Source organism: Notamacropus eugenii, chromosome 4 (assembly GCF_028372415.1).
Source record: "Notamacropus eugenii isolate mMacEug1 chromosome 4, mMacEug1.pri_v2, whole genome shotgun sequence".
Classification (NCBI taxonomy): Eukaryota; Metazoa; Chordata; class Mammalia; order Diprotodontia; family Macropodidae; genus Notamacropus; species Notamacropus eugenii.
In genome coordinates this window covers 103,549,883-103,566,771 of record NC_092875.1, presented here as the reverse complement: position 1 = coordinate 103,566,771, position 16,889 = coordinate 103,549,883, and the positions used below count along the sequence as shown (strand labels likewise).

Here is a 16,889-nt window from a genome sequence, read left to right as displayed (position 1 = left end):
TTTTGCAACATAGATAACATGGGAATATGTTTTGCATGATTTCACATGTAAAATTAATATATTGCTTGCCTTTTCAAAGCGAGGGGTGGGAGGAAGGGAGTGAATTTGAAACTCAATTTTTAAAAAAAGTGTTAAATTTTACATGCAATTAAGAAATATTTAACAAAATAAATGAAAATGCATCTTAAAAAGACTAATCTGCCTACAAGCATCTCTGAGTCTATTCCCTCAGGACTTCTACAAAATCTTATTACTGCAATCATATAGACATATAGTTATATGGATACATACACACACATATATTCTGTGTCCAATAGCTCTTTTCCATTTATTTGCAAAGAATTCCAGGTTTCCCCAAACTTTAAACATCATCTAAATTCTTCCCTTTACTATTAATAACCATAAACTGGCATTTATGCTTTAAGTATGTTATTTTGTTTTATTCTCACAACAACCCTCTAGAGTTAATACTACCGGTGTTATAATCCCTATTTAAAAGGTGGAAAAACGGAGGTTTCGAAGGTGTGATTCTCCAACAGTCTAGAAGTAGAATTTGAACTTATGTCTCTCTTTTTTCCAAGACTAACACTCTTTCTTTCCAGCATTTCATGCTCACTCTATCTGTCTCTCTCTGTCTCTCTTTCTCTCTCTCTGTCTCTCTCTCTGTCTCTCTCTATCTCTGTCTCTCACTCTTTCTTTTTCTCTTTCTGACAAATCTTGTCTTCTACCTCATTCAGATACAATTGTAACCATCACTCTCTGAGAGGCAGTATGCTTTATTAGATGAATGCTGAAGTCAGGAAGACCTGGATTCAAATCCCACCTCAGATATTTGCAAATTATGTGAATCTGGGTAAATCTCTTAACCACTCTGAGTTTCAGTTTCCTTAATCATAAAATAAAGGAGTTGGACGTAATGACTTCTAATTTCCCTTCCAGGCCTAAATCTATGATCTCTCCCTTCTTCTAAAGCTGAATTTGTGTTAACTTTAACCCTTTCTCTTCTCTGCTTAAACCTCTTAAAAAAGTTGTTTATCCTTGATTAATCCACTTTGTCAATATCTTTCACTCTTATTGCCTTTACAATCTGCCTTCTACTTCCATGCCTCTACTAAAACTAACTCAAAAATCACCTCCTAATTGCCAAATTCAAAGTCTTTTTAAATATCCTTATACTGTTGACCATTCCTTCTTGCTTACCCAGGCTTCAAGATATCCAGCATTTTCCTGGTTGCTGCCTCTGCTCCCAATGATTTTTTAAATCTCTGTCTTCTTTGGCTCTTCTTGATATTTAGATGCAATGACTATTGACCTGCTTTTCTTCTCTGACTACACTCTCTCCATCAGAAATCTCATTGACTGCCACAGAGTAAACTACTACCTTCATGGGGAAAATAACATCTGTGCAGATGACTTCACAGAGGGTTTGAGGGGAAAATATTTTGCCAAATCTTAAAATGCTATATAAATATCATTATTGTATTATATCATAACAATAGTTAATATTTATATAGCACATATGTGACTGGTATTTTGCCAAAGACATTTAAAAATATTGCATCATTTAATCCTCACAATAACCCTAAAGGTAAGTGCTACTATTTTCCCCATTTTATAGATGAGGAAAGTGATGCTCCGGGTGATACAACTAGGAAGCATCTGACTTCGGATTTGAACTCAGGTTTTTCTGACTGCAGTCTCAGCAGAATGCACCACTAGTTGTCTTATTTGGGATTTTACTCACAGATCTAATCTATATCCATGCCTGGAATTCTTTCCTTCATCTCTGCTTCCTGGCTTCCCTGGTTTCCTTCAAGTCTCAGCTAAAATCTTTTCTTTTCCTGTATTTAGTAAACAGTATTTTTTTCAATTATGTGTAAAGATAGTTTTCAACATTCATTTTCTATAAGATTCTGATTTCCAAATTTTCTCCCTCTCTTTTCTTCCTCTCTTCCATCCCTCCTCTCCATAGCAATCTGAAATAGTTTATACATGTGCAATCATGTTAGACATTTTAAACATTGCGAAAGAAGAAACAGAACAAGAGGAAAAAAACAAGAAAAACAAAAAAAGTGAAAATAGCCTGCTTCAATCTGCATCCAGACTCCATAGTTTTCTCTGGATGTGGAAAGCATTTTCTTTTGGAATTATCTTGGATTATTGTATTACTGGGAAGAGTTAAGTCAGTCATAGCTGATCATCACACAATGTTGCTGTTACTGTGAACCATGTTCTACTGATCCCGATCACTTTACTCAGCATCAGTTCACATAAACATTTCCAGGTTTCTTCTGAAATATGCCTGCTCATCATAAAAACCTACTTTCTACAGGAACTCTTCTCAATTCCCTTTAATTCGGCTACCTCCTCTCTGTTAATTATCTCCAATTTTCTTGTATATAGTTGTTTGTATGTCATATTCCCCATTAGACTGTGAGCTCCTTGAAAGCTGCGATTGTCTTTTGCCTTTCTTATACCCTCAGAGCTTACTACAGTACCTGGCACATCATAGGCACTTAGTAAATGATTTGGGGGAGGGGAATTTTGATGTCTTTTGATTCATGTGTAAATTGGATTTAAGTGAAGCACGGTTGCATGAACTCACTGGTCTCATTTTCTCTTCTAGTCATCACAGTTTTCACAGACAGAATCAAGATGACTAGTGATAGCTCAAGGTATATGGTGTGTTCAGGGAAGACTAGTATCTCTGGTGTGAGGGCTGCCAAGACTTTTTCAGGGTGGTTTTCCACCTTTGGTGTCCACTTGAACCATATAACTCTATCCTGTGACTTCAAGAAGCTGCAGCATGCACAATGGCTACACCCAGTAAACCTTTTCAGTAGACAGGTTAAACCAGTTGGAGGGTAGCAAAGGGGCCTCAAACCCACTAGTGGGTTAGAGGGATCTCTACCCAAGTATGTAAAGACTTCCTCTGGTGAAATAGGTGGATGAGAGCAGTTTGTTCCAGTGGCCACAAAGGCAGTTGAAGCAGGCTCTGTGAAGCAGTTAAAGACTGGTTAGACATCGAAGAAGTCAAAGGTCATCCGCTGCATCTAGCAAATGATTATTGACTGACCAGATGATTGACTGAAATAGAAATTTTGGTAACACTTAGAGAAAAGATTCCTTCCCTTGTCTCTATCACCCTCTCTCTTTTTTTTAGCATTGAATTTACTTTAGAAAACTAATCTAAAGGAAATAAACCATGAGCAATGAAAGTCTGGCATGATGAAGGAGTCAAATTCATTGTGGGAAATGATTATGGGGGTAGAGGAAACAAGCAACATCTAAAGGAACAGGACAGCCTAATTAATGAAAGAAGTTATGGGTTATTTATTCAAGTGGTCAATACAGCTTATCTAGTGGAACAGTAAGCAAATTTGCCCATTGAGAGTTGATGCATTTATATAAGTCACAGAATTCTCTTCTTGCTTATATTATGTCCATATATCCATCAGTAGAACCCAGGATCATTGTAACATTTATAGAATTGCAAAGGTTATCTGGTCAGGAGTATGTTGGCAAATGTTTTACCACAGGTTTCTTTTGGGGGGGCATGTACCCAGAACACAATTTTTAAGCCTAACCTGTGTTATAAACATGTTTTTATCCCTTTTCTAAGCCTAGAAAATCAACAAAACAGTAAACCTCTCCTTTGTAGTGTTTGATGATTTCAGAGGTGTAAATAAGCTCATGCTAAAAATCTTATAATCAACTCTCAGTCAATATGAACTGTCTCTTGCACACCCCGGAGTTATCCTAAACTCCTAGATTATCATTGCAAGAAGACACCTTGAACCACAGAGTAAAAGAGATAGAAGGGACTTTAGACCAGAGAATGTAACAGCTGTAAGAAAACTTAAAACACAAAATATTAGAACTAGGAACATAGAATGTTAGAGCTGGAAGGAACTGTAGGATATAAAATGTCAGAGCTGGAAGGAAACAGCACATAGAAAATTAAATGTTCGAATGATGATGTTCAAGTTGGAAGGAAGCTTAGAATATAAAATGTCACAGATATAAGGAAACAGAGAATAGAAAGTCAAATGTTAGAATGATGAGCTTAGATGGAAAGGAACTCAGAATACAGAATTTCAAAGCTAGAAGAAAGTTTTAAAAAGTACAATATTAGAACTAGAAGGAACTGAAGAGTACATATAGTCCATTTCCTCTCCTTTGGATCCCTTAGCATGAATCTCTGGTAATGCATCACCTTTGAGATTCTTAGAATTTGCTATTGGTTGCATATTTGGACCTGATAGCACTGTAAAACTTGTGAACACATTGTCTTGTCCTTGACCCCAACTTGTGCAGCTCATCATTAGCCTTGGACAGACCCACCACCACTTAATGACAGGACAAGGCACTATTACACAGAGGACTCTTCTTCTGCCCATCTTTCCTCAAACAGGTTGGTTGGTCATATTTTGTACAGACTTGGTATTAAGTTATTAAAAAGAAATGTATAAGGCTTTAAGTCAGAGCTGGAAGGTGTCTTAGCATGGATTCCCAGACCTAGAAGGAACATCTAACCCATTTCTCCTGCTTCTGGCTTTGAGCTTCTCTGATTTTGTTGCTGGCTGCATATTTGGTTTCTAGGCACCAGATTATATTCTTGCTCCCAAGCCACTTTATAATTTACTATAAAGGCTGAGTAAACCCTTCCCCTGTCCTTGGCCCTGATCTCCATAGCTCATTAGAAAGCCTGGATTACCCAGGAGTGGGATATAACGTACTATAGAGAACACCCTTCCATGTTTGTTTTAAAACTATGTTAATTTGCTGTATATCTTAGTACCTTATTAGAGATATTTGATTAAAAATTCCTCCCCACCCAGGCAAACATTTACTTTCTAATCCTAGTTGAATTAATTATATTCATACAAAAGCTTGTCAATTTCATGTAATTGAAATGATCTATTTTATCTTTTGTAATTGCCTCTTTCTCATTCCTCCCAGCTGCTAGTACCTTCCCTTCTAAGGTGACCTTCCATCTAGTCTGAAATATATCTTATGTTTAAATATACAGATATATACATATATAATCATATGTAATATATGTGTGCACATGTACGTACATGTATATATGCACATATCTATGTAAATATCTATGTATGAATATGTGTATATCTAGATAGATAGACAGATAGATAGATAGATAGATAGATAGATAGATAGATAGATAGATAGATAGATAGATAGATAGATAGATAGTCTCCACTTAGAATGAAAACTTCTAGGAGGAAAAAGCTGTTTTCACTTTTTCTTTGTATTCTTGGTACTTAGGAAATGCTTAAATACTACGTGCTTGGCATGTGGTAAATGCTTAATATATGATTGTTAAATGATTGGCTGATCGATTGGCTCCACTACTATCAAACCATCCTACCTTGGCTAAGTTAGAATCATATAATCTCTGAACTGACAAGACTCTCAGAGGTCCTTTAGTCCTCCCCTCCCCTAAAGCAGTTGCACTTTTTACAACACTCCCAAGAATTGGTCATCCAGTATTAACTTTGAATCCTCTAGTTATTAACATCAGTGTCTTAGACCCCCTCATTGGAAAGAATAATACTTTCTGATGAAACACTTTGAGCTTTCCTAAGAAACCTATATTTTAAGTTCAAGGTATTATTATTAAACTGATAGGAAACAAATATTCTCTTAATAACCCCAATTATACTGTCAAAACTGCCTAAAATATTCACCCTGCCATGACTGTGGGAATGTAGGGGAGCTTTCTGACTAGGAAATTGGAACATTATCATGAAATTAAAGGAAAAAAGTCACATTATCAAGCAAGTCATTGGAATGATTTGATATTTTCAAGGATAACCAGCGAGCACACTCAGGAACATGTAATTATTTTTTCATTTGGTATTTTATGATGCATTAGTCATTCTGTGGTTGATGGTGCCTTGTAAAATAGGGGAATAACTAATGACAAGTGATTATTGTATCACAGAGAAAGTCCTAGAGAGGAAGCAGAGCTTGGGCTTGCTTGATCCTACATTGTTTGCATTGGGAAATCTGCAGAAGAAAGACCTGCCTGGACCTCTGTTCTAGTTAAACCAAGCTCCTCTCTAGCTCCTCTTGCCATTTCTCCAAAGCCATCCTCATTCCTGCTTTGGAGCTTTAGTTCATCCTCTCTGTCTATCCATCTCTCTACTTTCTTCCTTTATCCTGACACAAATGTTGCATGCTCTTCAAGGTCCAACAACTCCAGTCCATATTTTTCTTTCCTTTCTCTGAATTCCCATAGGGATGATCATACGATTTTAAGATTTAGGCCTGGAAGGGACATTAGAAATTATTTAGATCAATGTCTCAATTTTCTAAAAAAAGTGAAGTATGCCACATAAGTATGCATGTTGTCTTGGGGAAGGAGGGGGGAAGGAGGGAGAGAAAATATAAAATTTATGGAAGTCATTGTTGAAAACTCAAAACAAATAAATTAATTATAAAAAAGAAAAGTGAGGTATGGTGAGGTGATGCAATTTTCCCAAGGTCCCGTGGGTAGAAAGCAACAGAGCTGGGATTGAAACCTAAGGTATCTGGACCTCCAAATTAAATGTTCTTCCTACCATATCTTGTTTTCTTTTTGCCACAGTTTGCAATTTTTCTTGATTTGTGGAATCACAAAACCTAAGTGTCAGAAAGGACTTCAGGAAAACATCTAATCCACCATATAGAAAAGCTTGCCTAGAACTTTCCTAAGAATGGCCTCCAGCTGAAGACCTCCACTGATATGGAACTCCCACCCTCCCAAACTATCTGCAGTCATCTTTAATTGATAGTTTTTCCTTACTTAAAAACAAAATCTACTTTTATATTCTCTTGGTTTGCTCTCTTATTCATATTCCTTCTTTTGGTCATTGACTCAAATTATTCCATTTATCTGGAATTCTCATCTTCCCTCTCTACCCCATTCTTTTTATTATTTATGATAATAGCTGATTTTTAAAGATAATTTCAAGATCTGAAGGAAAAAGTCACTCATTTAATCATTCAATCAAGTACTCATTAAGTAGGGAAGCTATATGACACAGTGGATAGAGTGCCAGGCCTGGAGTCAGACAGAACCAAATTCAAATCTCGTCTCAGACAAAAGCTATATGAGCCTTGGCAAGTCACTTAACCCTGTCTGCCTAGTTTTCCCATCTGGAACATGAGTTGGGGAAAGAAATGGGAAATGACGCCTGTATTTTTTGCCAATAAAACCCCGAGTGTCGGTCATGACTGAAACAGCTCATTATGCATTTACTATGTGTTAGGCACTGTGCTTAGCTCTACACATACAAAAACAAAAATGAAATAGCCCCTGCCATCAAAAAAATGTATAGCTAGAAAGGACCTCTGAGGTCGTCTGATCCAACCACCTTATTTTGCAGATGAGGAAACTAAGGCCAAGAGGAGATTCAATGACTTGCCTGAGATTATAGATAATAAGTGGCAGAGACAGGATTTGAAACCAAGTCTTCTGATTTCTGAGTCAAAATTCTTTCTCCTATAACACAAAGGCCCACTGTAATCCTGGTTAAGTCAAGCTCTTTAGGTCTCAATTCCCTTTTCTTCAAAATGGAAATAACCTCTTCATGTCCATGTGAGGATCAAATGACATAATGCATATAAAGCAGTTTGCAAAATTTAAAACAATATGAGAACATGTGTTATCATTAGTACCTCTAAAGTATCAGGAATTATGACCTTTCCAAGATCAGGGCTTCAGCTTACCATAATAGCACAGCAATCATCAATGGGATGAAAATGGGATGAAAGTATGCCTGATGACCAGACTAGCAGGCAACTGCTCTGCAGAAGAGATGTCAGCTCCACATGAAGCTAAAATCATATTCTAGTAGGATGAAAGCCAAAATTTCATTAAGTTTGTACTGGTGGTTTTAATGGCCAGACTAAGAGTATCTTAAGCTAAAATCTCTAGTCCCTTTAATTAAATGATTCTGTCCTCTGAGTTCAGGTTATCTGCTGTTTCATATCTTTATACATTTTTAATTCTTTAAAACAATTTTTTTAGAGGCAGCTGGTGGCACTGTGGATAGAGCACTGTGTCTAGAATCAGAAAGAATTGAGTTTGCAGCTAGCCTGACACACTTGCTAGCTGTATGTGTAGCAAGTCATTTAACCTCTGTTTGCTTCAGTTTCTCCAACTGTAAAATAGGGGCAATAGTGGCACCTACCTCACAGGGTAGTTTTGAGAATAAAATGAGATATTTGGGGTTTTATTAAGTTATTAGTAGATACTATATAAATGTTTATTTCCTTCCCCTTTTTTAGCCCTCCTCCCCTTGCTCATAAAATCTTTTACAACATCTTCTTCTGGATTGTCTGTTTCAAGGATAAGAAAGGAGGTAGCATATAGGGCATGGATCTATGCCAGTGGTAAAAGTCAGAAGAGGAAACTTGCACCCCAGTATCTTGCAACTTTCTACTATGTAACATGGATTCAGTTAGCACCATGGGTCCTATCTCTGGTAACTTGACACACTCAGAAGTCTTTTCTCCTCAGCCCTGCACAGATATACAGAGGCAAGCAGATGCCCATGAGGAAAGTCCATTACCACAACACAAAAAGCACATGGAATCTTGTGGCAGAGTCACACAGACAGACCTGCAACATGATAATTTCTAGGTGCAACTCCTAGAATAAGGGCTGGGTGTTTTGTTATTGGATTTTTTTTTTTCTGGGGGAGGAGGAGAGGAGGCAATGCAGTGTTTTTAAGCACAAACTCCAAGACAATGCTAAAGGCATTACCTTGAGAAAGTCTCACCAGCAGAACTGGAAGATAGCCAGCGCAGGGAAAAGACACAAGGCTTTGGGTTTTTCAGTGAGTTTCTATAGATGGCCATGCAGGGATATTACCACAAGGCAAGACTCCAGTGAAGTCAATTATTCGCAGCTCCTATATAGAGGAAAGGGCATTCCAAAAATACAGGTATTATTAACCACCTGAACAGCAGCACTCTAATGCTGAAGAATTTGAGACTACAATAAGTGTCTAATTCCACTAAATACTGCCAATAAGCAGAAAAGAAACACCAACAAGGAGTTGAAATTCTAGTCTGTCCTCTATCTTTGAAAAGCAGCAGCCATTTAGTTATACTCCCAATGTTTTTCTATTATTCCCTAGAACCAAAGAAATACAGATACTAGTGCTAGAAGATACCTTAGAACACTTGATGTGAGAAGATAAAGGGGAATAAGTGATACACTCATCTCAAGTCCTCGACTGAACACTGAAGTGATAGTGATTTCTATAGCCTTTCAAAAAGAGGGGTATGAGAGGGAGAGTTACTGGATAATGGGACAGAGGATGCAGAAAGGAGGGGAATAGAATGGGAAAGAAGCATTTGCCTGTGATGGGAGACTACTCATTTGTGTATTGAGAAGTCATCTTCACTATGTGTTATACCTCCATGGAAGGCATCCCACCCCATGAGAAGGGATGTAAGTGTCTAGAGATAGCTGGCATGAAGAGTAGTCATTGCAGACACAAAGACAAAGGGAAGCAAAGATTGTATGACCTATGGAAAGGAGACTAATGTTGATAAAGGAAGGATGAGGGCCAGACCTCTCAAATGAGGAAAGAGAATAACTCCTTCCATATATAATAATCCTTCTATCATCAATTGACATTTCAAAGAGTGATATGCAGCAGGAAAAAACAGAGGATGGCATAAGAACTACAGAAGCAATAACATAAATAGGAAAGAAGCTCAAAACTGGAAATTCAGAAAATTTTAACCCAGGAGAATCATAAATTATAAAAGAGAAAAGAGAATAGAATATATGAATCAGAAAACAAAAATCAAAATAGGCTGGAAAGAAAGAGAAATACTGAGAATAAAACAAAGTAAAACTTCTTAGTAAAGGCTGCAATAATGAAGAATTGCTATAAAGGAGAAGTTAGAGGGAAGAAGAGGGAGGAGAATTTTGAACTTATTGTTTAACCAGTCAGGGGAAATAAAGAGCAAAAAAGGGGTAGAAATGGATAACTAAATTAACAAAAGAAAGGTAATTCATTTAGAAAATTTTTTAAAAACAGGTTAGAGTAGACAAATTATTTAGGCAGGGGGAGGAAAGTGTGAGGAAATAAGTTTTAAATTAATGTAATGTAGTGTAATGTAAAACATGGGGAAATACAATTTAAAAGGTAAAGAAAGAAAGGAATGCAAAAGAAATATAGAAAAAATAGAAAGCCAACAACAAAAATTTAAAAAGTGAACAACAATCCTATGAAATGAAAAATAACAGAATAAATAAAAATAAAATACAAAAATATAAAAAGTTAAGGCTCAGAAATTATGAGGAATTTAACCCGAAGATCTGAATAGAATTTTGAGAAAAATTAAAGATGATTTACCCCTAGCAATTAATGGATGGAAATGATATGTGTATATGTATTTCTAGGTTATGCATGGCAGTTGCATAAAACCTGATCATATCTTAAGAATAAAAACCTCACAGATACCAAAAAGTAGAAATATTATATGCATTCTTTACAGATCACAACCTACACACAAAAAATTAAAGGGCTGATGAAATAGTAGTAAAAATCAATTGAGGGGAAAAAAAAGCTTTTGAAAAACTACAACAAAGATTTCTGTTTGTTTTTTTAAGAACTACAATACAAAAGTAAATGGGTCTTTCCTTAAAAATGATAAATAGTAAATATGTAAAACAAAGCTACCATCTGTATCAGTAAGCACCTCAACATACAAAGGAAATCCTGCTATCACAGATTCTTAGATCTGCATTCATAAAAGGAAAGGCAACTTTTGAGGAGTTAACAATCACTTTAATCAAACACATGTATCAGTCCTTTAACCAAGAACATATATCATTCACCTATTTCAGGAGAGTCCGCACCCCAAACTTTAAAGAAAATATAGAGAAATTAAAGATCAATAAACATGGCTTCCTCTGCCTGAATTTAATGGACAGTTGCACCCCAACTATCTGACCATAGTTACCAGAGAGGGAAGCACAACATCTGGGTTCTCAAAGATGAGGGGCTCCTTAGCAGCTTCCCAGAGTCCTCATCTGGCCAAACACTCTTAAAAAAACTAAGCCTCAAATTAAAACTTGCCATTAGAGTCTTTATACACTTCTTTAGAGCCAGAGGGCATCATATTCCTTGAGAACCAGTGCCTCATTAACAAAAGGCATGAACCTTCTTTCCAGTCTTGCCAGGCCTGACAACAGGTGAGAAAGAACCTCTTCAGTCACATTCAAATAGAGGCATTATACTTATATAGATTACACAAAAACAGCAAAAGATTCTATTTTACTTGCCATTACTCCACCACGTATAATGAAACTAGAATCCTTTCTAATAAAATCAGAAGTAAAAAAGAAAGATGTGGGGGGAGGAGCCAAGATGGCAGAGTAGAAAGATACACATATGCTAGCTCCAAACCAACAGCTCATAAAATACCTGTAAAGAAGAACTCCCAATAAATTCTGGAGCAGCAGAACAATGGAGTGGAGGAGATTTCTGTTTCAGAGAGCCCTGAAAAACTGACACAAAAGGTCCATCACTCACCAGACCTGGAGCAGAGCCCAGCCCTGCCTTGACCACACAGCACTGAGAGGAGCAGATCCAAGCAGGCTTCAGGGACAGAATCTCCATCTACTGTGCAGGTCCCTCCACCCACAGGCATCAAAGGTCAGTGAGAGGGTCTTTTTGGCTCAGCAAGAGGGAAGTGGGGTGTCTCCTTAACTCAGGCCCCCTCGGGAGGCAGCAGCAGAGGCAGCAGTGGACAAGGGCAGGAGCTCGGATCCCTTGTTGAAGGTCTCAGCATAAACCCCTTGAAGGAACTGAGCCCCGTGTGGTGGCTCTGCCCCCACCTGAGCATCTGAACTTAATCTCATACTGAATAGCAGCCACCACCATCACCACGAAAGCCCTGAGGCTGGGAAGCAGCATTTGAATCTCAGCCCCTAAGCACTAGCTGGGTGGATCTGGAGGCCAAATGGCTGTGGAAAGGAAACTCAGAAGTCAAGTAACTGGCTGGGAAAATGCCCAGAAAAGGGGGAAAAAAATAAGATCATAGAAGGTTACTTTCTTGGTGAACAGGTATCTCCTCCCATCCTTTTGGATGAGGAAGAAGAATGCTTACCATCAGGGAAAGACATAAACATCAAGCCTTCTGTATCCCAAACACCCAAAATAAATATTCAATGGGCTCAGGCCATGGAAGAGCTCAAAAAGATTTTGAAAATCAAGTTAGAGAGGTGGAGAAAAAATTGGGAAGAGAAATGAGAGAGATGCAAGAAAAGTATGAAAAGCAGGTCAACACCTTGCTAAACAAGACCCAAAAAAATGCTGAAGAAAATAACACCCTTGAAAAGTAGGCTAACTCAATTGGCAAAAGAGGTTCAAAAAGCCAATGAGGAGAAGAATGCTTTCAAAAGCAGAATTAGCCAATTGGAAAAGGAGGTCCAAAAGCTCACTGAAGAAAATAGTTCTTTCAAAATTAGAATGGAACAGATGGAGGCTAATGACTTTATGAGAAACCAAGAAATCACAAAACAAAACCAAAAGAATGAAAAATGGAAGATAATGTGAAATTTCTCATTGGAAAAACAACTGACCTGGAAAATAGTTCCAGGAGAGACAATTTAAAAATTATGGGACTGCCTGAAAGCCATGATCAAAAAAAGAACCTAGACATCATCTTTCATGAAATTATAAAGGAAAACTGCCCTGAGCTTCTAGAACCAGAGGGCAAAATAAGTATTCAAGGAATCCACAAATCACCTCCTGAAAGAGATCCAAAAAGAGAAACTCCTAGGAACATTGTGGCCAAATTCCAGAGTTCCCAGATCAAGGAGAAAATATTGCAAGCAGCTAGAAAGAAACAATTCAAGTATTGTGGAAATACAATCAGGATAACACAAGATCTAGCAGCTTCCACATTAAGGGATTGAAGGGCATGGAATATGATATTCCAGAAGTCAAAGGAACTAGGACTAAAACCAAGAATCACCTACCCAGCAAAACTGAGTATAATACTTCAGGGGAAAAAATGGTCTTTCAATGAAATAGAGGACTTTCAAGCATTCTTGATGAAAAGACCAGAGCTGAAAAGCAAATTTGACTTTGAAACACAAGAATGAAGAGAAGCATGAAAAGATAAACAGCAAAGAGAAATCATAAGGGACTTACTAAGGTTGAACTGTTTACATTCCTACATGGAAAGACAATATTTGTAACTCTTGAAACTTTTCAGTATCTGGGTAGTTGATGGGATTACACACACACACACACATACACACACACAGAGAGCACAGAGCACAGAGTGAATTGAATAAGATGGGATCATATATTTAAAAAATGAAATTAAGCGATGAGAGAGAAATATATCGGGAGGAGAAAGGGAGAAATGTAATGGGGCAAATTATCTCTCATAAAAGAGGCAAGCAAAAGACTTTAGTGGAGAGAAAAAGAGGGGAGGTGAGAGAAAAACATGAAGTTTACTCTCATCATATTCCACTAAAGGAAGGAATAAAATGCACACTCATTTTGGTATGAAAACCTATCTTACAATACAGGAAAGTGGGGGAGATGGGGATAAGCAGGGTGGGGGGGATGATGGAAGGGAGGGCAATGGGAAGAAGGAGCAATCTGAAGTCACCACTCTTGGGGAGGGACAAGATCAAAGGAGAGAATAGATGTAATGGGGGGCAGGATAGGATGGAGGGAAATATAGTTAGTCTTACACAACACGACTATTATGGAAGTCATTTGCAAAACTACACAGATATGGCTTATACTGAATTGCTTGCCTTCCCAAAGGGAATGGGTGGGGAGGGAGGAATGAAGAGAAGTTGGAACTCGCAGTTTTAGGAACAACTGTCAAATGCTATTCTTGCCACTAGGAAATAAAAAATACAGGTAATGGGGTATAGAAAGTTACCTGGCCCTACAGGACAAAAGAGAAGATGGGGACAAGGGAAGGGAGGGATGATAGAAGAGAGGGCAGATTGGTGATAGGGGCAATCAGAATGCTCGGTGTTTTGGGGTGGGGGGAGGGGACAAATGGGGAGAAAATTTGGAACACAAAATTTTGTGAAAATGAATGTTAAAAGTTAAATAAATAAATTTTAAAAAAAGAAAGACGTTCATTATCAACACTTCTATTTGTCATAGTACTAGAAATGCTGGGTATAGTAATGATAGAAAAAGAGACATTGAAGGAATAAGAATGGAAAAAAAAATTATCACTTTTGTAGATGGTATGATGATATAGTTAAAAAAACCTAAATAATTAACTAAAATTATTTAATACAATAATTTCAACAAATTTGCTGGCTAGAAAATAAATGTTCACAAATTTAATTAACTTACTTTTTTTTCAGTTTTCAACAATCACTTCCATAAGTCTTAAGTTTTCCCTCCCTCCCTCTCTCTTCTCTCCCCGAAGATGGCATGAAATCTTATATGGGTTGTACACATACATTCTTATTAAACATTTTCACATTAGTCATGTTGCACAGAAGAATTAAAATGAAAGGGAGAAACCATGAGAAAAACAAAACAAAACATAACCTAACACGAGAAAAGAGACTGCTTCATTCCGCCTGCCAATTCTATAGTTCTTTTTCTGGATATGGATGGCATTTTGCCTCAGGAATCCTTTGGCAATGTTTTAGGTCCTTATAGTTCTTTCTCTGGATGTGGATGGCATTTTGCCTCAGGAGTACTTTGGCAATGTTTTAGGTCCTTGCATTGCTGTGAAGGGCTTAGTCTATGAGAAACAATCCTCACACACTGTGGCTGTTACTGTATATAATGTTCTCCTGGTTCTGCTCATTTCACTCAGCATCAGTTCATGTAAGCCTTTCCAGGTTTTTCTGAAGTCATACTGTTCATCATGGTGCAATAGTATAACATTTAATTCATATACTACAACTTGTTCAGCCATTCCCCAAATGATGGGCATTCCCTCAATTTCCAGTTCTTGGCCACCACAAAAAGAAGTGCTAGGCTCACAAAGCGGTCGATCTGCTCAGGCGCCGGCGGGCAGAAGTCGGGGATGCGAAGCCGGTGCACGGTGAGGCCCGGGCACGTGTCGCTGTAGGGCGGTCCGCGCTCAGTCAGGGACACCTGAACTGGTCCAGGAATCAAGAAGGAAGCCAAAAGAACTTCAGGCCTATTTACAAGCAGACAAAGTAGATACTACAAAGCATTTATGCTAAAGACCTGAGTGGCAAAGCCTTTGTATTCCCACTTGAATCTGATGATTCCTATGTGACCCTGATACCACGCCTGGAGAAGTCCCTAAAGGCCTTCACTGTGTGCCTGAAAGTCTACACTGACCTGCAAAGAAGCTGTAGTCTTTTCTCCTATGCCACTGAGTCAATTTTTAATGAGTTTCTCCTGTATAAGAAAAAGGTTGGGTTATATATCTTTGAAGTGGGTAATAAAGAGTTATTCTTTGAGGTCCCTGAGACTGTTCCTGCTCCAATGCACTTCTGTGCCACCTGGGAGTCACAGTCAGGCATTGCTGAACTCTGGGTAAATGGGAAGCCCATGGTGAGGAAGTCCCTGCAAAAAGGATACTCTCTGGGGATTAAGGCAAAGATTATCCTTGGGCAAGATCAGGATTCTTTTGGGGCAGGATTTGAAAAGACTCAGTCCCTGGTCGGGGACATTGGAGATGTGTTCATGTGGGACTTTGTATTGTTACCAGAAGAAATTAATACTGTGTACCTTGGTGGAACTGTTAGTCCTAATGTCCTAGATTGGAAGCACCTGAACTTTGAGAAAAAGGGCTATGTGGTCATCAAGCCTCAGTTGTGGGCGTGAGCCACTGCTACTCTCTGAGATTGTAGTCTTTTCTGATGACTACTTCTCAGCTAAGAAATTAAATTCCATCTTAGACCCTGATGTTATTATTTTCTTGCTTGCATGACTACTTCCTTATGATGGAATCCTAATAAAGCTGCCCCCAGCCTCAATATTTTAACTTTTTTATGGGCTCCACTGAGCAACAGGCATGCCCTGATTTGACCAAACAATCTGGCTTTCACCACATCACAGGCCCCTGAACTCAATATAGCCACTGCCTCTAGCTAGCCACTGCCTCTAGCTAGCCACTGCCCCCAGATCCAGTTCACATATTTGAACTGGTGTATCCTTGTACTTAACCATGATCACATCATCCCTTTAGCCCAAGATGGAACCACAATGCCTAACTATCCATCTTGACTAGACAGGACCACAATATCTACCCAATCAGAAAGCAGCACGGCCAGGATGTTTAACCATTGAACCATGGAAGGGATCCCTCTCCATTACCTAAAACTTTAACAAATTCCTCCTACTTTCTTAATGTTAGTAATTTCTGTCATATAATCAGCATCTTTACACTATAAATTTGCTTTTGTTATCTTACTAAATTGCTGGTTCTACTTCTGAGGGACATCAATGCTCAATAAATGCCTGTGCTTGGAAAAAAAAAAAAAGAAGTGCTATAAATATTTTCCCATTTTTATGATCTCTTTGGGATACCACATGAAGCAATATTGCTGGCTCAAAGGGTATGCACATTTTTACAGCCCTTTGGGCATAGTTCCAAATTGCTCTCCAGAATGGGTGGATCAGCTCACAGCTCCACCAATGATGAATTAGTGTTCCAACTCTCCCACATCTTCTCCAACATTTATCATCTTCCTGTTTTTTCATGATAGCCAATCTGATAGGTGTGATGTGGTACCTCAGAGTTGTTTTGATTTGCATCTCTCTAATCAATAGGGATTTAGAGCATTTTTTTATATGACTATAAATAGCTTTAATTTTTTCCTGTGAAAACTGCCTGTTCCTATCCTTTGATCACTTGTCAATTGGAGAATGACTTGT

General features: G+C 38.1%; 1 protein-coding gene across 1 annotated transcript in view; it reads left to right on the top strand.

Moving 5' to 3' along the window:
• The window catches only part of LOC140502294 (C-reactive protein-like), a 49,942-nt gene extending 33,833 nt beyond the window's left edge, over nucleotides 1–16,109 (top strand). Inside the window, exons 2-3 of the mRNA XM_072606556.1 lie at nucleotides 15,015–15,081; nucleotides 15,229–16,109. Of these exons, the coding sequence (XP_072462657.1) occupies nucleotides 15,015–15,081; nucleotides 15,229–15,836 (675 nt within the window). The 3' untranslated portion in view covers nucleotides 15,837–16,109. The remainder of the gene's footprint in view (nucleotides 1–15,014; nucleotides 15,082–15,228) is intronic.
• The last annotated feature ends 780 nt before the right edge of the window (nucleotides 16,110–16,889 follow it).